Source organism: Mustela putorius, unplaced genomic scaffold, assembly GCF_011764305.1.
Source record: "Mustela putorius furo isolate JIRA1106 unplaced genomic scaffold, ASM1176430v1.1 tig00000835_pilon_pilon_pilon, whole genome shotgun sequence".
Taxonomy (NCBI): domain Eukaryota; kingdom Metazoa; phylum Chordata; class Mammalia; order Carnivora; family Mustelidae; genus Mustela; species Mustela putorius.
Window position 1 is genome coordinate 8,876,912 of NW_025421492.1, and position 21,023 is coordinate 8,897,934.

Consider the following 21,023-nt stretch of genomic DNA (forward strand, 5'->3'; position numbering starts at 1 on the left):
AGCTCATAGACAAACACCTTCCAGGGGCTTGGTGGGGGGGGTCCTCAGCTTTCATTCTCAGGATGGTATGTGACCCTCCCCCACCCACTTCCCCAATTCCATCCTGGAGCTTGGAGTGCCGAGATCTGGGGCCAAGTCAGATGAAGGCGACCACCTGACCTTGAGCCAGAGATGAGGTTCTTTCTTCAGTAAAAGGGAACCAAGAAGCCAGCAGTGTGTGCCCATCCCTAAGGAGACACTCTTCCCAGCGACTCGGAAAAAGGTCATCGACGGTAAGAACGTATCATCCTGGGACCCCCAAGAAAACAACGTTCCAGGAGGCTCCTTACGGAGAGCACCTCCAGCACAGGGAAGCAAGTCCGGCCAGTCTCTCGCTCCTGGGTCCTCGAGAAGTCGGCAAAAGACATGAGACAAGACGGAAGCTCGGCAGAGTCGGCGACAGGTCTCACCTCACCATCTGCCACAGAACCTCCCACCCACTGAGAAAGCCAAACCACCCCCAGTCCCATAGCTGTCCCAGGACCAGAGTGCAGCCTCCAAATGCCCCCGGGTCCAAGGGACACTCGTCCGTGCCAGAAGGTCAGGAGCCAGCCGCAGAGGCTCCCAGTGGCAGACGGGAGTCAATGGGGCCTTCACCAGATGTAATAAAAGGCAATCCAGAGAAACACATCAAATAGGGGATTTGAAGCCCATACACTCAGAGCAGAAAAACAACGTGATCACTGTTTGCAGATGTAAGGGAACCAATTTTGAAAACCAGCAAATAAAGAGAAAGAAGAAAAGTAATGACCTGCCTTTCATTTATAAATTATACCACTGGATAACTAAACAGCATTTACAGGGGCAGCTTTTCTTCAGAGAAGCCCTCCAGCTAACAGGTGAGCAGAGACGGACAGAACATCAGCGTTCTGCAGCCTCGCGGCCCACGGGTCAGGCACCGGGCACCCACCACCACTGACCACTCATCTCCACCACTGACCCCGCCACCACTGACCTCCAACAAGAGATAAGCCAACAATACATGCGTCCTTGTAGAAGAACACAACAGTCGGCAAAAAACAGACAGAACCAAACCTAGATCTGACCGACCCCTAGACCCAAAGATCTCTTTCCAGTGTCCTTCCACACAGCATGCCAGAGACAAGAAGATGTGATCAACCACCACGGGTGTGGCCAGCAGAAGCCAGGCTGGGACCAGGTCCGTGCACCTCCAGGTCCCCTGCGGCAGCAGGAACCTTGTCTTCGCGCAGATGTGGCTTAGCTCTCGACTCTGCATTTCCTGCACACTCCTGGGCTGTCAGCCCCCGGCAGAGCCTGGGGTCGCACCACCCAGCAACCCGCAGACCAGGCCACCTGCTGTAATGGCACACAGGCCACACGGAAGGACAGGAGGGAGGGAGAGCCTGCAGATGAGACAGACAACCAGCAGGCACCTGGGCAGCCCCGCGGGGTAAGCGTCTGACTTCGGCTCACGTCATGATCCTGGGGTTGTGGGATCAAGCCCCACGTTGGGCTCCCTGGTCCACGGGGAGCCTATTTCCCCCTCTGCTGCTTAAACATTCTAACAAACCAAAACAATCTCAAAAAAAAAGAAAGAAAGACCATCAGCTGATCGCAGTGTGCAGCCTGTAACCTGACCCCGGCTCAAGGAGCTAAATCGGTCCAAAATGAGGAAGTGATGAGGCAGCTAGAAACTTGCACGGCAATTGCGTCCTAGATAATTAAGGAACTCATGTTTTATGGCTGATAATGGCATGACAGTATTTTTTTAAAGTCCTTCTCTTTCAGAGATACATTGTGAACTATTCACAAACACGGTATGTCAGGAATGGCCTTCAGAAACCACAGGCGGGCGATGAGAACAGGCCTCGGGGAGCAGCCAGAGGTGGGCACGACCACACCTCTCCCCGAGTCTGTAGACGTCTCACGTTCTCCAAATAAAGATTTCTTCCTGAAACACATGCGTCTGGCCGCCCTTGGAGGCCGAAGCCACCTCCAGGACCCACACCCCAGCCCAACCAGAGTCTGAACAAGGGCACAGAAGGAACCCCCAGTGGAAGGAGACATTTTTAAAAATTTGAGCCTCTCTGAAATACTTCCAATTTTGTGATAGGAGACGAACTGCAGAAGTGTCCCCAGAGTTCACAGATGTCACCTCTGGGGGGCTGGATGGAAAGCTACTGGCTTTCACTTCATACTCCTCTCTCCTCCCCCAGAATGTCGACTACGAGCATGTAAGCTCCTTCTAATCAGACAGGAAATTATATATTTAATTGTGTAAGTAACCTGCTTTTTTCTTTTGATTCCATTTCTTTCTTTAATCTTAACTTCCAACATGAACCAGTACCTTCAAAATTAAAAACCTCTATAAAAGGTATAAAACATTTAAGTTGTTATTTGTTTAGGCTTTCTATCCTTTGAGAACGCTGAAACAGGGCTATTTAAGATTTCCTTCCCTAAATACTTGAGGTGTGCAAGGCCAGCCCCCTCAGGCAACCCCAACGCCCCAGCAGAAAACCGGCAGGACGTGGGGGCCGCCTGCCTTCCACGGGGAGGCCCCTGGCACTTTCGTCAAGGGACTCGGCGCTTCCAGCCCGAACTAGCCGGTGTTTCTATCCCCCACCTTCCCACTTCCGGCAGAGGACAGGAGTACATAGGAAACACAAAAATCCGTCAATCTCATTGGATTCAGAATTAGCGATGGACCTCACTAACCCTCAAACACATCCTGCCGTGTTCTCCCATGTGGAGTCTGGGGACAGGCTCTGCATCTGAGGCTGTCTGCGCCCCCACCTGCCCTCGAGGAGCGCAGGGCTCATGAGATGCGTCCGTCCTCTGTGTCCGTCCTCTGCCGGAGGAGGCCAGCCAGCCAGGGACAGGCCCGGGGAGGGGGCGCTGTTCCGAGGGGCAAGGTCAAAGCCCACCGCAGCGTGAGGTTGGGGGAGGGGCAGAGGGAGAAGCAGACCCCCACAGAGCAGGGAGCCTGCTGCAGGCTGGATCCCAGGCTGGATCCCAGGCCCCGGGGATCATGACCTCAGCCGGAGGCAGACGACCCCAGGGGTCCCTCCGTCCTTTCTCTGTGACTTACCTGCATCTTTGAATCTAAAGCGTGTTTCCTGCAAACAGCATATAGCAGAACTTATAAAAAATTCATTTAGCAATTATACCCTTTGATTTGGGTTGTTTAATTCATTCCAAGTCGTCATTCTGACGTGCTTGGGTTTGTGTCTGCTGTTCTCCTTTTCTGTTCTCTGGGTCCCTGAGGCTGAGCTCCCCATGTCCCTGCCCTGCCAGTTTCCCAGGTTCTTCCTGCTCCTGCCCCTCCCCCGTGGCCAGGGCCAGAACCACTTTCCTCAAGGCCCTCCTGGCCATGTCCTCTCTCCTCATCTACTCTAAGGGCCTCTGCCGACATCAGGCCCGCCCAGGAAGTCCAGGGCAACCCCCGGGGAGGCCTCAGCACTCATCACCCCTGCAGCCCCCACACCAGCTGACACGGCCCCTCCCAGGCTCCCAGGAGTGGACGTGCGTGGGCTCCGTTCATCGGCTCATCCCAGAGAGGCCTCTTGTGAAAGTTCACACTGCAGCTCTATCCCTGGAAATTGGGATTCACTGCTTTAATTCGGTCCGTTCTAACCAACCAGAATTAAAGACAGTCCTTGTGGAAGAATTTACACAAACACCAGCAGTCAAGACAGAACGAGAGAGAACTGTGGCGCCAAAGGGCTGTGGGAAGAGGCCCCACTCCCCACTCCCGAGGTCTGCCCCTGCACTCAGCCGCACCTGTGCCTCTGGCCACCTGCCGGTGACCGCAGGAAGCAAGACAGCAGGTGCGGGCAGCCAACAGCCTGTCTTTCAAGCAGGGCACAGACGGGTGACTCCAGGACTGCTCCATGGCCTGGAGGCCCACGCCCCTGCTGCATCTGGCCCCTTACTCAGCACAGCCTTACTCTATTTCCAACAAGATCATGAAATCTGGTCTCACGTTTCAGAGTGAGGCATAGGAACACTGAGCAACTGTGGGCCCCAAGTGCCTTCTGCCTTTCGTCCTTCCCTGGGGGAGCGGAAACACTACTGACCAACTCCCGCCCTCCCCCCACAGGGTGGGCGCAGACTCTGGGCCACACTGAAGGCGAGGTTTGCAGATCAGGAGCAGGGGAGGGGCGGGTGCCGAACCCGGGCCAGCCCCTCACCCGCTAAGGGCGGGGGGCTGGAGAAGCCCTGCTCTTAGGCAGGACCCACAGTACAACGAGCACATCCTCAGCTGTGAACAGTGAGAACCGAGAACAGATTGCAGAGAAGTTCATGGGGGAGAGAGAACAAAGCCACAACAGAAGCAGACCGTGGGGGCCACTTGAGTGACACGAACCGGTCCGGCCGCCCATCAGCGCTGGAGGGTGACCTATTTAAAGACTGAAACTGGCAAACCTTCATCTCTAAAAACAGAAGCTACCAGGGGAAAGAATTTGCTCCGATGGAGAGAAAGTAACCATCAGGACAAACACAGGAGCAAGACCTCAAGTCCCCAGGAGCCAAACAGTCCCACAAAAAAGCTCCACGAAGCAACAGCGGAGATGAAACACACGCTTCAGACACAGTCAAATGAGAGCTGTCTTCCGTCTCATAACTGGAAGAAAACCAGAAGTAAAGCATTGACAACACTCCCGTATGTTCACACACAGAACATCAGCCCAGAAGGAGCTTTTTCAAAGGAAAAGGCAAAAAGAAGTATTTTCTATTTTCTGAGCCACAAAGTCACGAAGCAGTGTGGGCTGAGTGTGTCATTCGTCCTGCCCGATGCGCAGACCCCGTGGGCCCACTCCAGGTGACCCCCTACCGGCCCCACAGAAGCAGGATGTCGGGTGAATGGTTACCAGGCACGAGAGGAAGCTCCCGGTGTTAGCACCGAACCGCAGCTACACGGTCACTGAACGGGCATGTGGGAGGCGCCGGCCCCACACGGTGAGAAAACCATCGTCGGGCAAATCCCCCTCTGAACCGACCGTGCCAGAGAAGATAACTGAAACGTACGCCCTAGCCCAATCAGAACCCTCAGGTAAACAGCCACGGTGCAGAGGAACACGCCAAGACTACTTTGGAGCTTGCGCACCTTCCAGGGAAGAAACGACCCCATGTTAAGGGAACATGCGGCACACGGGACACACGGACGCCAGGCACTCGCCACCGTGCCCTGGGTGAACCGAGCACGGCTCCAGAGCGGCCCCTGCCTCTCCTGCGCACATGGGGTGAGTTCTGCTTGTTGACCGAGCACTTTGTTCCCAAAGCCGCAGATCAGATCACCAACCTGCAAAGAAACGGCGTTTTACGTTCAGCTCATTTGTGACGTGGACTTCGGTGCAGAGCTTCAACATCAGTAACATGGTCAAGATCATGACTACGCTCTGCCAGAGAAGCGGCGACTCAAAGTGCCTTCCAAACCTGGGGAGGGAAAGAGACCATGGCGTCAGGAGGGCCCCCGGGGCACCAGGGGCCTCACCGCCTCTCCCTGCCCGGGCCCCTGCCACGGCCCCCCTGGCCACCTCGGGAGCAGCCCCAGACGGACTCGCACATGCGTCACAGCCGTGGGCCCGAACGCCTGGGCCTCCAGGCTCCGCGGGGAGACACAGCAGGGTGAGCAGGGGCTAGGAGCACTCGGGGACGGCAGGACCAGGGACCACGATGCCCCCTCTGCAGGGGCACCTCTCAGAACGACAGGCAGGGCTGCCACGCTCCCCTCCCCGGGACCCGCAGTGAGGGTGGATGGGCTTCCCAGGTTCCCGCACCACACAGCCAGACGTCCCGCAGACAGAGGCCCCAGCCACCCACGAAGCCCAATTTCTAGACCACCTGATTCCCTGGGAAGACTGACACCAGAGTCCAGGAATGACAGGAAGTCCTGCCTCCTGCCTGGGCCGAGCAGGGTCAGTAGGCCAGAGCAGTGACGGACCAGGGAACCCCCCGTCCCTCCCACCAGAGAAGAGGAGGAGCAGCTGAGGGCACAACCTCCCACTCCTGACCTGAGGCCCTGACTCCCCGCGCCCAGGCCTCGCCACCTGCTGTCCCTCTCCCTCCTCGCCCGGGCCTCGCCGCCCACTCTCCTCTAACCCCCCAGCCTGCCCGGCTCTTGTGCCCTTCCTGCCGAGGTCCTCCTGGTGGTGAAGTGTCACCAAGTGAGCCATAAGGTCCTGGAGGTGAGACCCTCGATCTAGTGACCAGCACGCATTGGGCGCCTCAGCAGATCCCAAACCCCAGGGGCGGAGAACAGCAGCGCCGCCCTCCGTGCGCCAGCTCAGGGGTCTCTGCCGTGGCCACAAGGATCAGTGTTGACCCAGGCCCATCTCTAAGGCCAGGCCTGGACAGGGCACCCCTTGAAGCCCCAACCCCAATTCTAGCCCAGCTATCGGGGAGCAGGAATCCCACTAGGTCTGGCTGCATCATGACCTGAGGGCAGCTCCCAAAATTGAACTGCTGTCAACGCTTTGAGTCAAGAGACCCTGCAAGGCAGCCTGACTTCCCAGCTGGTCGTGAAAAGAAGATGCAGAGAGAACCGCCCTCCCCTCCCCACCACCCTCTCCCTCACTCTGGCCTAAGCCAACACCGTGCTTCCTGCAGAGAGGGACGGTCACCGAGAGCTGACCACTGACGCCTGGCAGGGGTGCCCCCATGACACAGAGCTAGGTCAGAGCTCCCGGCAGGGCATGGGCCTGGGCTCCCCCACACCTGCCAACACCAAACCAATGAGAAATCAAGGCAAAAACTCAGCTCTGGGTTTGTCGTGAAGACCAAGATTAGCTCTCCTGGCCGAGGAGCACACGTCTGAGACGTGTGCCTACACAGCAAGAAAATCTCCCTACACAGTCAAGAAAACATGATGCTTCTTCGCACAGAGACACTGACTTTGGCCCCTGCTCCAGCGCAAGTCAGCTTCTCCAAGACCGAGTCGTGGGCACGCACCGCCCTGCCGGCGTCCTAGCCAACTCGCGCACCTCTCCAGAGGGGACGCCTCTGCCCAGGGTCTGCCCTGCCAGCGTGAGTTGGCCCAGCAGCGGAGAGCAGGCCACCGGGAGCGGGCTGCACCCAGGCCACCAGCCCGCAGGAGGTCCAGCCACCAGGAACAGCCAGATAGTCCCTGGGAACGGGAACCATGACACCAGTGCCAGTATCGGCATTCTGCACAGTTTCTGAGGTTAAGGGCTGGCCCGTGTCCTCGGAGCAAAGGACAGAGCAGTCTGGGGTCACAAAGCCTCAGGCCCACACCCCTTGGGCCCCAGAAGAACCAGGACACAGATAGGACAACTCCATCACCACGAGATTTCTCCTGCCTCCCCAGGAAATGTCACCTGCGCTCACTGGGGATCCTGCTGCTTCGTCTGGACCCCTCCTTCAGGAGAGGAGCTGAAATGCTAAATGGTCAGAGCAAGAAAGGGCCGATGGGCCCTGGAGCTTTCGAAGCCAGCAACACAGACCGGGGGAGCCCACAGACTCCACCCCAGGCTGGTTCCACAGCCTTCGCACCTGGACCCACCACCTCTGGGCCTTGTCTCTTCCGTGAAAGGCAGCTATTACCCTGAAGGCCATTAAGGACATTTCTAGTCCTTTCTAGGAACTGGATCCCACTGGTTACCCAGCTGATCCCAGAGGTCAACTCCTCTCTAGGTGAAGATCAGACAAGGGGACAGCAAAAGTTCAATGTCTGCCTAAGGAGACAGGAAATGCTTCCTTCCTGAGCAGGCGGGAAGAACCCCAGTACAGCAGGGTATTCTGGGGCCCCTCGCACCAAGCTAACTGCCAGTTGTGAGGCTGAAGATGTGCAATTCTGGCCATTATGTGAGAAAGAACACTTTTATTTTTTAAATTCTCAACAGAAACAATGACTAGAAAAACTGTGGGGCAAAGAAATCAAGGTTTGCACTTCCCCTTAAACCCTACACCGAAACCTGAATCCAGATGAATTCAGTATTTACAATAAAAACAAGACCATCTAAAGCCAAGTGAGAGGGAGCAGAGATGAATATTTAACTGATTTTGGAAAGACAGGCTAAGCAAGATACAGATTTCAAAAAGCACAACTTTCGACAAGCTATATACAAAAGACAAAGTAAATCTGAAATGAGGATCAATATCATTAGTAACTTTAAAGGCCAATTCAAATAGAAAGATACCATTTGTTACTTATCATATTGGTTAAGCTTTTTCTTCCTTTAAAGCTAAGAACTAACTAAACTGACAGAGATGTCAACACTTTGTCCTCTCCTGCCTGAGAATGTGTGCTGGCACAACTTCTTCTTAGGGCAGATGATGGGTCAGCCCCCCGGATGAGTGAAGGGCGTGCTGCTCAGATAAGCTACTCTGAAGGGTTTGTCTTTCCCCCTAGGAAGATACGCACTGCAGGCGAGGCGATGTTTCACCAAGTCTGACAAAAGTTTCTACACGGGACACCTTCTCATGTCTTCCAAGTAACAGGAAATCAGTAGAAAGAAGTTGTCTGTCTCCTACCCTGTGTCACACTGACTGCTACACCCTTAGCTGAATGTTACTGAGTGCCCAGCAGGGCCGTATCTCTGATACAATGCGGTGCAGGACTCTGGTATGACACCTGCTGCGTCTCTGATACAATGTTACTGTATCTAATGTGGTCACAACACTCCCTGTATCTCTGATAAAATGTTACCGTATGCAATAGAGTCTTACTCCATCTCTGACAGGGTGTTGCCCCCTCTCTAGTGTTTCCTTATTTCTGATACAATGTCACTGCATCTCTGATACAATGTTATTAAACATCTAACACATCACTGCCTCTGTTACAGTGTTTTCACCCAATAGGAATGGAGCTTGAGAACCAGCTCTGTGAATGCAGAAGGCTCCGGCTGGAAGGTCCTGCGATACCAGCCCTGCACCCTGGCCTCCTGCGCCTTGTTCTGCCTTTCTCTACAAAATCACAAGTCTGCAAACATCAGTCATGAGGCATCATTTAGCTCTTCGCCTGGTGTCTCCTGACGCCACTCTTCTGAGTCAAAATACTATCCATAAGCATTTCATAGAATATAATCTGCTGAATACTAGTTCTGCGAAAGGATGATAAGAATTGTAAGAAATAAAAGTGCTAGAGGGGGCACCTGGGTGGCTCAGTCCATTAAGCATCTGCCTTTGGCTCAGGTCATGATCTCGGGGTCCTGGGACTGAGTCCCACATCAGAGGGGGAACTCAGCTTGGAGGGAGTCTGCTTCTCTCTCCCCCTCTGCACTCATGCTCTCTCTCAAATTCTTAAAAATAATAATAATTTAAAATTAAAAAAAAAAAAGAAGAAAGGAAGACAAACCCTTCAGACTGGCTTATCTGAGCAGCATGCCTTCACTCATGGGGGGGGGGGGCGCTGACCCATCATCTGCCCTAAGAAGAAGTTGTGCCACAAGTTTTAGAAAACCCAGCATTGGGGCACATGAGTGGTTCAGCGGGTTAAAGCCTCTGCCTTCGGCTCAGGTCATGATCTCAGGGTCCTGGGATCAAGCCCCGCATCCAGCTCTCTGCTCAGCGGGGAGCCTGCTTCCTCCTCTCTCTCTCTGCCTACTTGTGATCTCTCTCTCTCACTGTCAAATAAATAAATAAAATCTTCTAAAAAATAAGTTTAAAAAAGAAAAAGAAGACCCAGGGTTTACCCAGCTCTGTCCCCCTCTGCCGCACAACTGCGAGCCACTCCCAACCCTCACACCACAAATCCGCAGGGGTCTTCCCAGACCAGAGTTCCGAGGACTGTGGTCTCAGCCGGCTTTGGGAAACACACTCTTCAGTTCTAAGTCCAGCCCTGGTCTAGCATAGACACAGCTTCGGTCTCACCTGGAGCCTGCCACAACCCATGTTGTGTACAAGGTACACCCCACACAGCACTTCTGCTAACATGCAAACCCATGGCATCTGGACCAGGGTCTGGAATGCAGAAAACCAACACCTGCTAACCCATGGGCTGCTGCTAACCCATGAAGGATGGTAGACCCAGGAGTGAGGGCTTCAGAGGCTCCAGAGAAGACATAAAAGGAGGATGTGCACCCTCTCCGAGGAGTGGGGCCCAGAACTTGGTGGGCAGAGAAGCCCACATGACTCCAAGTCCTGGACAGAGCTCAGCCCATCTGCCGGGCTTCACTGTGAACGCAAGGACTGTTCTGCGTGAAATGCAGGAAAAGCACACCCCTGAGCCAGAGACACTCTGGAGGAGGGACCAGTGCCCTTGGCCAGCCCTCCTGCCACCCTGCACACTGCTGCAGTCTCCTGTAATGTGGGCTGAGGGCAGCCCTGTGTGTTCACAGGTCGCCACAGAACGGCTCCAGTGACCCGGGGCAGCGCAGGGTGCTGACTCTGGGAAAGGACCAGTTGGATGGATAGAAATAGACTTGCCAGTGGATGAAGTTTAGAAGCCCACAGTTTAGAAGTCCACACTTGAGAAGCCCAGTGCCCCATTAGGAGAGCTCCAGATTCTGCTTCCCAAAGTCTCAGGCCCTAGAGTGGGGACAGGACTCCCAGCCCAAATGCCAGTTAAACCCAGAATCCCTGAGACTTGGCATTCAAGAAATTAGTGTAATTACTGACTTCTCCAAACCAGCTATTTGGATGTACATTAGCTACCCTATCCTCTTTTTGCAACTGTGAAGGAGAAGCATACTAGGAAGAGATCTCTTGACTGATCTTTTTCCCCCATAAGGCAAGCCAATGTCAGGCACCTCCCCCCAGTGCAAGAGAAAACTTGTTCCACAACCTCAGCCTGGGAGACCCCTGAATGACCCTCCAGTGCACTCGGGATTAACAATGGTGTCAGATACAATTATATTTCAGGAACTGCTTCTGTTCAACCTCAGACTTGATTAAAGCCCCCCCCCCTTTTTAAAAGATTTTATTTATTTATTTGACAGACAGAGATCACAAGCAGGCAGAGAGGCAGGCAGAGAGAGAGGAGGAAGCAGGCTCCCCGCTGAGCAGAGAGCCCGATGCGGGGCTCGATCCCAGGATCCTGAGATCATGACCTGAGCTGAAGGCAGAGGTTTTAACCCACTGAGCCACCAAGGCGCCCCCTAAAGCCATCTTAGAAAAAGCCACATGTCACTGTGAAGCGAGTGATCTCTGCCCCCAGCCGAAGGAAAAGGAGAAATCTTGAAAACATGCGTTTTCAACTAGAGAAACAAGTAAGCACCCATGAGCCCTCCTCCTTCCAAAGTAGCTCCTAAACAGAGACACACCGGGGGATGTGACAAATTCTCCCTGGAGGGGCTGACTTACTGGCTCAACTTTTAAAAGCCCCAGACAAGGGCAAAACTAACACACAGTGAAAATAAATCAAAGGTAGCCTGGGGCCTGGCACCACTGGATGGCCCCATCCTGGATGGAACACAGAGGAGAGAGCAAACCTCTGGCTCAGAAAACTCCTCTCCGGGTTGTGATGATGATGGGAAGGGGATGTTGTCAAAACTCGTCGAACTGTGAACTTACGATGGGCAGTTTTATTGACCTCCGTAAAGCTGACTTAAAAATGAATTAGCAAGGGGCGCCTGGGTGGCACAGTCAGTTAAGTGGTTGCCTTCAGCTCAGGCCATGATCCCAGGGTCCTGGTATCGAGCCCCACGTCAGGCTCCCTGCTCAGCTGAGAGCCTGCTTCCCCTTCTCCCTCTGCTGTCCTCTCTGCCTACTTGTGTTCTGTCAAATAAATAAAATCTTAAAAAAAAAAAAAAAAGAATTAGCAAACAATGTGGTTAGTCCCTTACCAAGAAGCCAACAGGAGGAACCAGAAGCAGAGGTCCCGACACCAGTTGCCTGGAACCCTTGTCCTACCTCTGCCCTCAGCCGACCTCCTCCTGAGCAGGCTTAGCAACCTGTCTCACTATATGCGCAGACAACCAAGAAGAAAGTTCCAGACCTCTTCCATCTTAGAACGGGGCTGAAATGGGGCACCTGGGTGGCTCTGTCTGTTAAGCACCTGACTGCACTCAGGTCATGAGATCAAGCCCCGTATCCGGCTCTGCGCCGGTCACGCAGTCTGCTCAATATTCTCCTGTCCGTCTGCCTCTTCTCCAACTGCCCCCTCTTCCTCTCTTAAGAAAAAAAAGGCGGTCATAAGACACCATTTCATTTCCTCTAAAAATGCCCCCTCCCAGACATGCCTGGCTTTAGCAACTATTAAAATGAACTACAGACTTCCTCACCAGAATGCAATCGACAGTAAGAGCAAGCGGCCTGCGACTGGCAAAGAAAACAGTCTCAAGTAGCAGCCAGAAAGTTGCCTTTCCTATCAGAACGGAACAAAGCTGTACACACCAGACAAGGCTGAGGGGGCGGCCCTCCCGGCACCAGCCCCTGAGCTCTTTCCTGCCCGGCTCTGATGGCCCCTCCTGAGGGGCCCGGTGGTCAGCCGTATGCCCTTCCCACAGCTCGTCACTTCTGGTTAGTCTTAACTTCTTCGTTCCTCTTTCGTCTCCCCTGCCCCCATGCAATCCTGGGGAAGGGACCAAGTGCAAGGACCTCGCCGGGCACCCAGTCGTCTGCGGGAAAGTCTCTCCCCAGGTATGAGTGCCATGAAACAAAGACGTAGCCCGAGAGTCTCCACTCCGATCCCCCGTGTTTCCTGGGAAATGATCGCATGCAACCGGCCAGTTCCTGCCGCCACCCCACCCCACCCCACTCCGGAACCCCGAAAAAAGAAAGCCACCTTCCTGGAAGCACTCCCATAGAAAGCCCCCAACTTACCAGAAGAGGATCCGTAAAATATTAGCCACCAGGAGCACCAGACACACGTAGGTCGAGAAGCCCTCAGCGTTCTGAGTCCTCCGGATGTCCCTGTACTGGGGGATATACGGCACGACCCCTCCGAAGACCATGGCCCCGGCCGCCCCCCAGGAAACCAGCCGGTGCAAGGGGACCAAGAGCCAGTCCAAGCCTTCCGCTTCCATCCCGAGCACCTGCGGCCCGCCGACGGACGTCCGCCTGGCCCGGGCCCGCTGCTCTCGCGGGCTCCCGGGTCGCGCGCTGCCGGTCACCCCCACCTCGCCGCTGCTGCCCGGCGACCCTCCGCCATCGGAGCCTGGCGGGAGAGAAGAGCCGAGAACTCCGAGCCAGGGCGCCGCGGGGGCTCACGGCCGGGGCACCCCCCGCCGACACCGGGGCCCCGGAGCCCTACGCGCGCGAGCCGACCCCGCGCGGGGACGGAGGCGCCGGGCGCACAGCGGGGCCCGCGGGGCCGGGGGTGGGGGGGCGGCTCGGCCGGGGCGGGGCGGGGCGGGGCGGGGCGGGGCGCGCTCAGGCCGGGGCGAGCACGCCGAGGCCGGGGCGAGCGCGCTCGGAGGAAGGGAGGCCGGCGGCTCCGGGGCGGGACGCGCGGCCGGGCGGGGACGGGGGCGGGGACGGGGGCGGGGGCCGCGCGCTCGGTCCGGGGGGCTCCGTCCCGCGACCCGCCGCCCCCGCCGATCCCCGAGCTGCGACCCCGGGGCGGGCGGCCCTCGCGCTGCCTCCGCGTCCGCGTCCACGCGCGGCCTGCGGACCCGGAGCCCGATCCTCACCCGCGGCGGCCGCGCCCGCGCCGGCCCCGCCCGGTCTGTCCCGCGTCCTCCGTCTGTCTGTCCGTCCCGGCGCCGCAGCCCCGCCTCCTCGTGACGTCACAATACAGGAGCCCCGCCCGCCCGGGCGCCGGGCCAAGCGGCGCTGGGTCCTAGAGCGCACCGCACAGCCGGGGAGGGGTCGGACGTCGGGGGCGCGGGGGCGCCGTTGCTCCGCGCGCACGCCGGGGCTGGGGTCAGGAAGCACCTCCCGGGCGAGGCCGCGCCTCCGGAGCCCGGGACCCACGTGGGCGCGTCCGCACCTGCGCCGGGGCAAGGGGCCCTGTGGACGCGGCGCGCCCCCGAGAGCGGAGGACCCGCGCCTGCCTCCGGCCGCGGTCTGCGCGAGGCCCGGAGCCCTCCTCCCCTGGGGGCCCCCTCTCGTGGGGACGGGGGCGGCGTCTGCGGCCCGCAGGTCGTGCCTGAGCGCCCCCAGGAGACCCCCGCGGTCCTTCCACGGCCGCGTATTCTGACGCGTTGGGGGGCTCCCCTTCCCGACGGGCAGGCCGAGCCCGGAGCAGCAGGTGTCAGAGGCTAACCTGGTCTCCGGTGAGGCTGAGGGGGCGGCCCTTCTGGGCAACCAGGCCCAGGATGTCGCTTAGGGCGGGAGCCGGGGCTGCCTGCGGCAGCGTCTCTTGCTGTAACTTGCTAAGTGCTCCGGGCTTCATCTGAGGCACACTGTTCTCGAGGGGAACTCACGGGGTGCCCGCCGACATAAAGAAACAGGAATTCCAGAGTTCCCTGACCAAGGGGAGCCCCGGGGGCCTCGGGAAGGTGCCTCGGACAAAGATGCTGGGGGGCTGGGCGTTAATGAAGCCCACGGCCGGTGGGATGGAGGGGCACTGAGGACACTTGTGAGAAGTCGGCAGCCCCGCGTGCCCAGCACCCTTGCAGGTGGGACTCGGGGTGGAGAAGACCAGCCGCAGGGCCCCAGGACTCTGTCCACAGCACAGCTCCCCCCACGCTCCTATCTCCACAGACCTGAAACACCCCAAAAGGGAACGTGGCCGTGGGGCCGCACACCTGGCTGGCCAGCTTCCCGCTCCAAGGTGTGGCCCGCCCTCCTTCCTGCCAGGCAGGTCTCAGAGAAATCATGGAATAGCTCCAGCCTCCCTGACACTAAGGCCCAGACAAGTCTGGTGCGCTGAGCAGGAAAAACAGAGGCTGGTTCTCAGTTCCCTCCCATCTCCGAGGCTGATGTTAGGGATCTCTGAGTCGTGGCTACTCAAGAGTATCCCCAGGAAACAAGCATCAGGAGTGTGCAGAGGGGAGAGAAAAACACACAACCACAACCACGGACAAGGCTGCTGTGGCTGGTCAAGGAGGAAAAGTGGGTGTTCTCCCCCCAGCCCCTCTGCCGGAGCTCCAGGGGCCCCGGAGGCTTCACTCTGTCCTGGGGGTTGGAATGAAGCTTCCTCCTCACTCTCACTGGAGCGCCCGGAGTCACAGCTGCTGATCCTGTTCATCTGGGCGTACTCGGGCCAGTCGTCGCCATCCTGGCCGTTTCAGAGCCATCAGGGCTGTCAGGGGAAGCGTCCACACCAGACAGTATCCACAGAGTCCAGCGACGTGGATACAGTCTGGTGTCCTTGGTCCAGGACTGCACCCCACAAAGGTCTCCGGTAAGGCCAGCTGATGACTGGAGAGTTCGCTGTTAAGTCCTTTTAAACACCAACCGTCTGGGACCCGAGGTGCACTCGCTGGCCTAGAACCATCCGTCAGTCAAGCAGAAGGGAGGAAAGCTCATCCAAGATGCTGCTCCGTCCCATGGCTTCCTGTAGTCCCAAACAGAAGGAGCAGCCAGGCTGGGCTGGAACGGAAAATAGCCCCCAAATGTATCCTCCTCATCCCCAGGACCTGGGAATGTTACCTTATTTAAAAAAACAAAAACAGGGGCGCCTGGGTGGCTCAGTGGGTGAAGCCGCTGCCTTCGGCTCAGGTCATGATCCCAGGGTCCTAGAATCGAGCCCTGCATCGGGCTCTCTGCTCAGTGGGGAGCCTGCTTCCTCCTCTCTCTGCCTGCCTCTCTGCCTACTTGTGATCTCAGTCTGTCAAATAAATAAAATCTTAAAACAAAACAAAAAAAAAAACGCAGGGCCCCTGGCTGATTCGGTCGGTGGAAGGAGCGACCCCCGCGCTGAGGCTGTGCATTCGAGCCCCACGTGGAGTGTAGCGGTTACTTAAAAATCTAAGATAAATGAAAATAAAATATTTTTGAAAATGCAGGTGTGATTAAGTTCAGGGTCTTGCTCTGGGGCAATGGTCCAGGATTATCTGGCTGGGCCCTGTGTAGAGACGGAAGGGAGGAAACTTGACACACGGAGGAGACTCTGTGAAGACGGAGCAGAGACGTGGAAAAGTGGCCCCGAAGACTGGATTGGCCCAAGAGGGTGGGAGCTGTGCCCAGAGAGGCAGGACCACCCTGTCACCGCTGCTGGGGAAGACCACACCACCAGGCTCTTCCCCCGCGTGGGAGGGTGCCACCGAAAGCCACCAACTCCTCCAGGAGCCCTGTCAGAAGCTGCCTAACCAATGGCATTTCTAAAATGAAACGTAAACCAAGGTGACCTTGGTCCTAGGAGTCGGGACATTTTGGGCTGACCCTAGGTGGCTGTCACCTCATCTCAGGAAGCTGCAAGGAGACTGGGCAGAGGCTTCACTCTGGAACTTGGGCGGCAAAGTGCAGGAATACTGGACTTCCAGAGTCTGCTCCAAAGCCCGCGGTGGTCGTCCTGCTGACCCTCCCCCACAGACACCCCCACCCCTGCCACCAGAGGTTCTTCACGGGCCCAGCCACAGCCTCCGCTCGTGAAGTGGCTGTGACAAACGTGTATTTCTGTGCATTCTGAGCTCATGCATTCCCTTGGGCAGGCTGACCAGCTGCGGTCGAGGCCCCACTGGCCCCCAGTCCTGCAACCCCCGTCTTGGAGCACTCATGTGGCTGAGCACCAGCCAGTAAAGGCTGATGGACTCAACGTCTGCCACTTCAGGCCCGTCTCCCTGGGTCTCCTCCGGCCCTTCGTGCTCACTGTCGCCTGACCAGGTGCAAACAGGGCAGTGGAGAATCCACCGGGACATGGCCTGGCATGTGGTCCCCGACTGGATGGCCTTGACTCACAGCATAGGGTGGAGTCCCCACGGCAGCCTGGCAGTGTCGGGCCCTGACATCCACGAGGATGTCACTGGGCTCAGCCGCCGGAATGGGTTTGTTCCTTACAGCTTTGTTCCTTCCTGTGACAGACAGTCCGGTCCTGAAACGCCCACCACCTTACCACCTCCCCAGTGGCCTTTAACCACACTCAGACACACTGCACACGTCCCCAGACTACGGGCCCCAACAAACCCAGTGCAGCCCACTTCTGCTCATTCCAACCAACACACTGGTGTTGTTCCCAGTAGAGGAGGCTCCAGGAGCCTCCGAGACTTCCAGGCGGCCACAGGCAGACCAAACCCAGAGCAGACATCACGGACACCTTCTGTTGACGCTCCATATAGATTCCCTGAAAACACAGCAGCTCCAGGGTCAGTTCCATCAATGACGGTTCTTAGGATGAAGACCGCCTGTGGGGACACCAGACCCGCGCTCCAGCACCGGGGCCCACGGCACGCCCCCCGTCCCCCGGCCTGAGGAGCAGAGACCCCGGCCTGAGGAGCAGAGACCCGGCCTTGCAGGCCTTTCTCTGGCCTCTTCTGGACCCAGGAAAGGCCCCAGCGGTGTCTTCAGAGGTCACGGATATTCCCGCCCTTCTCAGCCCTCCTCCTGCCTTTGAGAGCCTGGAGTGTGGGGGTCCCTGCTCAGATCACTGAGACCCTGCACAGGAACACTGTGAGCACTTCAGATTTTGAGTGACAAATCACAAAAATAGGTAAAAGACGACAAAATGGAGGACATATCCAGAACAACAGGAAAGAAGGCGGTGGACCTACGGTGCTCCTGTCTAGCAGCAGCATGGATTTTCCCGTGAGAAGGAGCTGTGGGGGGAGGGGGGCAGCCAACCAGGTCCAGGCAGAGCCCCCAGCCCCGACAAGGATTGCCCCTCCCCCAAAAGCCCTGTAAGCAGAAAGGCAAGTCGTCCTGCAGTGAGATCCAGAGGGAGCAGAGATTGAGCAGCGGAGCTGGTGGGCGGCCAGCACCCGGCGGTGTAGACGAGTGTCCGGCATGAGCCAAGGCAAGCAGGATGCTGAGGCACAGGTGGAGGGAAAGCCCGGAGAGCGTGGGCCCTGGGGCCCCCAGACTGCAAAAATGAAACCCCTAACTCGCAGCAGGGGGCAGGGTGGACAGGCCGCTGCTGAGAACATTCCGGAACTACTGAAAGCCCCATCCGTCAGGGGCACCTGGGCAGCGCCATCCTAGGAGCATCCGACTCTTGGCGCCGGCTCCAGTGGTGACGTCAGCGTTCTGAGCCGGAGCCCCACGACGGGCTCCACACTCGGGGAGTCGGCTTGTCTCTCTCCCTCTGACCCTCCTCCGCTCACCTGTGCGTGCGCACTCTCTAAAATAAATAAATAGTAAAAAATTAAAATAATTAAAGCAAAATAAATAAATAGATAAATAAATAAGGTCTTTATAAAAAAGCTCCATCAGTCAACCAAGAGCAAATAGAAAACAACTGTTTTGTGCCTGGTGGCTCAGTCGGTGAAGCGTCTGTCTTCAGCTCAGGTCATGGTCCTGGGGTCCTGGGGTCCTGGGGTCAAGCCCCATGTCAGGCTCCCTGCTCAGTGGGAAGCCTGCTTCTCCCTCTCCCACTGCCCCTCCTTGTGTTCCCTCTCTTGCTGTGTCTCTCTCTGTCAAGTAAATAAATAAAATCTTTTAAAAAGTTAAAATAAAATTATGAAAACACTGCAACTATTTTAGAATAAAAAGCAAAAAATTCTATACTCAAATCTGTGTACCCAAGTCTATACCCCAAAAGAACTCTTCTTTTCTTACATATATTTAATAAATATTTTACTTATTTATTTATTTAAAGGGCAGAGGGAAGGAGGGAGAATCTCAAGCAGAGGCCCCACTGAGTCCAGAGTCTGACGTGGGGGCTCCACGCCACAGCCCTGAGATCAGGACCGGAGCCAAAACCAAGAGTCAGGCACTTAACCGACTGTACCACCCAGGCACCCCTGAAGCTGGCAAAATGTACTGCAAAGAAAAATTGTGGTAAAATATATATACTGTCAAATGTTACTATTTTCACCATCTTTAAGTGCTCCATTAGCAGGAAGGACAGTACACTGCTGGGCGGCCATCACCACCGTCTGTCTCCAGAACTTCATCTTCCCAAACTGAAATGCGCTCCGGAGTGAGCGTCAACTCTCGTTTCTCCCTCTTGCTGGCCCCTGGCACCTGCCACTCTGCTTTCTGTCTGTCAGAATGGGAACAGTCTGTGCGCCTGACGGAAGGGGACATGGTGCCGAGCCCTGTGGTGACGGCTCCTTTCATTGAGCATAACGCCCTCCAGGTTCACCCACGTGGCGCCTGGGTCAGAGTTCCCTTCCTTTTCAGGGCCGCATAACATGCCCAGGTGTGTGTCTCATTTTCTGTATTCGCTCGTCCGTCCATGGACACGTGTCCATGTTCCAGCTGTTGAGAATAACACTGCTATGAACACGGGTGTACAGATTCCTTCCCAAGTCCCTGTTTTCACTTTTGGGGGTAGATGCCCAGAGGTGCAATTGCTGATTAATATGGTTATTCTAGTTTTAATCTTTTGAGGACCTGCTGTCTAATTTTAAGTTTTCACCAGCAACACACAGAGTTCCAGTTTCTCCAGGTCCTCCCTGACAGGTGCTGTTTCTGTCTTTGCTAATAGTCGTCATAATGAATGCGAACTGGACCTCACCAGGGTTTCGATTTGCATTTCCCTCTGACCAGGCATGTGGAGCATATTTTCACGTGCACATCTTTGTTGGAGAGATGTCTGCTCGAGTCTTTGCCCATGTCTGTCAGGGGCTTGTTTCTTGTTGAGTTTTAGGAACCGTGTAAATATTCTGGCATCGATTCCGTATCTGATACCTGACTTGTAAATATTTCCTCCCATTCTGTAGGTTGCCCTTTCATTCTGTTGATGTGTCCAGCAGGTGCGGACACCCTGCTGCTGACCATGCGCTACGATCTCAAACAGCTTAGTGAAGTTTAGGGTCATGTGTGAAATGGGTAACAATATCTGCCTTGTGTGGGTTATGGGGAAATGAACAAAAGTGGAAATAATAAGTATTATTACTTATTATATATTATATTTATTTTATATTGCTAATTAAATTATATTATGTATTAAATATTCTATATTTATTCTATATTCTAAGGTATCTCTTCCAGAAAGTGTTTGGCTTGCCCCCTTTCTATGACGCCTCTCCTGCCCTCCTAGGTCTGCACACACAGCTTTGTCTCTCAGTTGCGATGACACCCTCCCCCCAAGACTAAGCCTGTTCATCTCCCCGAAAGTCCTGGAGCCGTGGAGGCCACTTGGATCCTGGCCCAACACCACACACATCACGGTTGCCCAGAAGAATTACTGATGTGTTTGCCGAAACACAGACTCCTGGGCTCAGGAAGGGTACCACGGGCTGTGGGTGCTGTGGCTGGAAGGCCACCCGAGAGTGTGCTCTGAACGCCCAGCTCCCGTTACTCCTGCCTCAATTCCTGGCCACCCACCCCCCTACCAGCTCCACTTCTAGAACCTTCCCATCTACCCTAAGGATTCTCTGTCCTGGAGACCTCACACCATTTCTCACCATTCCCAGCTTGGTGAGGAGACTGGTTCCCAGGCCTAAGACCCTGGACTCTGATGGGAGTTTCTGAGGCTCTACCTCCTGAAGGGGGGTCCGGGGCCACCTGTATCAGGTCCACCCGCCCCACAAACCTCCAGCCACCGTCGGGCAGGGGACCCCACCCCATCTTTGCTTCCCCAGGGGCCTGCCGAGCACATGGGTGCTAACTGCCTTGGTCAGCCGGTTCTGGAAGCTTAGACTGAAAGATGAGCTAAGGCCCGGCTGGGTAGACTCACAGACAGGCTCCTTGGGGAAGAGAAGCACATGCAGGGGAGAGACAGGCCAGTGGCTTCAGAGACAAGAGCCTCTGCTTGTCTACTTTTCCAACCCAGGCTCCCGTGGGCCAGGCCAAGCTCACTGCCTTCTGTCTACTGCCGGTAATTAAAAGCATGGGGTGCGCAGGAACGGGAACCTCAGCTAGGACCGGTTATTAGCATCCAGAGTCCCCCACCCCCCAATCCACACTCCCAGGATGCTCACGAGGCCTGCCCCCGCCCCCAGGTCAGCCGGCCAGGGTGTCAGCAGTGCCCAGCGCCGCACAGCCCGCCCCGCGCGTCTGTCTGCCTGCACGAGGGGACCCACCCTTGCACGGGAGGTGCGTCCTGTCTTCCAGAAGGCCGGGCTGGCCCCGCCGGCCTAGCAGGGTTTGCTGGGTGCTCAGTGGCTGAGAGAGGACGCGGATCAGCCTGCACG

At 56.3% G+C, this 21,023-nt stretch overlaps 1 protein-coding gene across 3 annotated transcripts in view; it reads right to left on the reverse strand.

Annotated features, from left to right (window-relative positions):
- The window catches only part of SLC66A2 (solute carrier family 66 member 2), a 47,283-nt gene extending 33,449 nt beyond the window's left edge, over positions 1 to 13,834 (reverse strand). The window contains exons 1-3 of one of the 3 annotated variants that reach the window (XM_045085279.1): positions 13,533 to 13,676; positions 12,724 to 13,057; positions 5,303 to 5,436 (exon numbers count right to left, since the gene is read on the reverse strand). In XM_045085279.1, the coding sequence (XP_044941214.1) occupies positions 5,303 to 5,436; positions 12,724 to 12,926 (337 nt within the window). In that variant the 5' untranslated portion in view covers positions 12,927 to 13,057; positions 13,533 to 13,676. Of the gene's footprint in view, positions 1 to 5,302; positions 5,437 to 12,723; positions 13,058 to 13,532 lie in introns of all 3 variants that reach the window. The other 2 variants (XM_045085280.1, XM_045085278.1) reach the window with 2 other exon arrangements.
- Between the last annotated feature and the right edge of the window lie 7,189 nt (positions 13,835 to 21,023).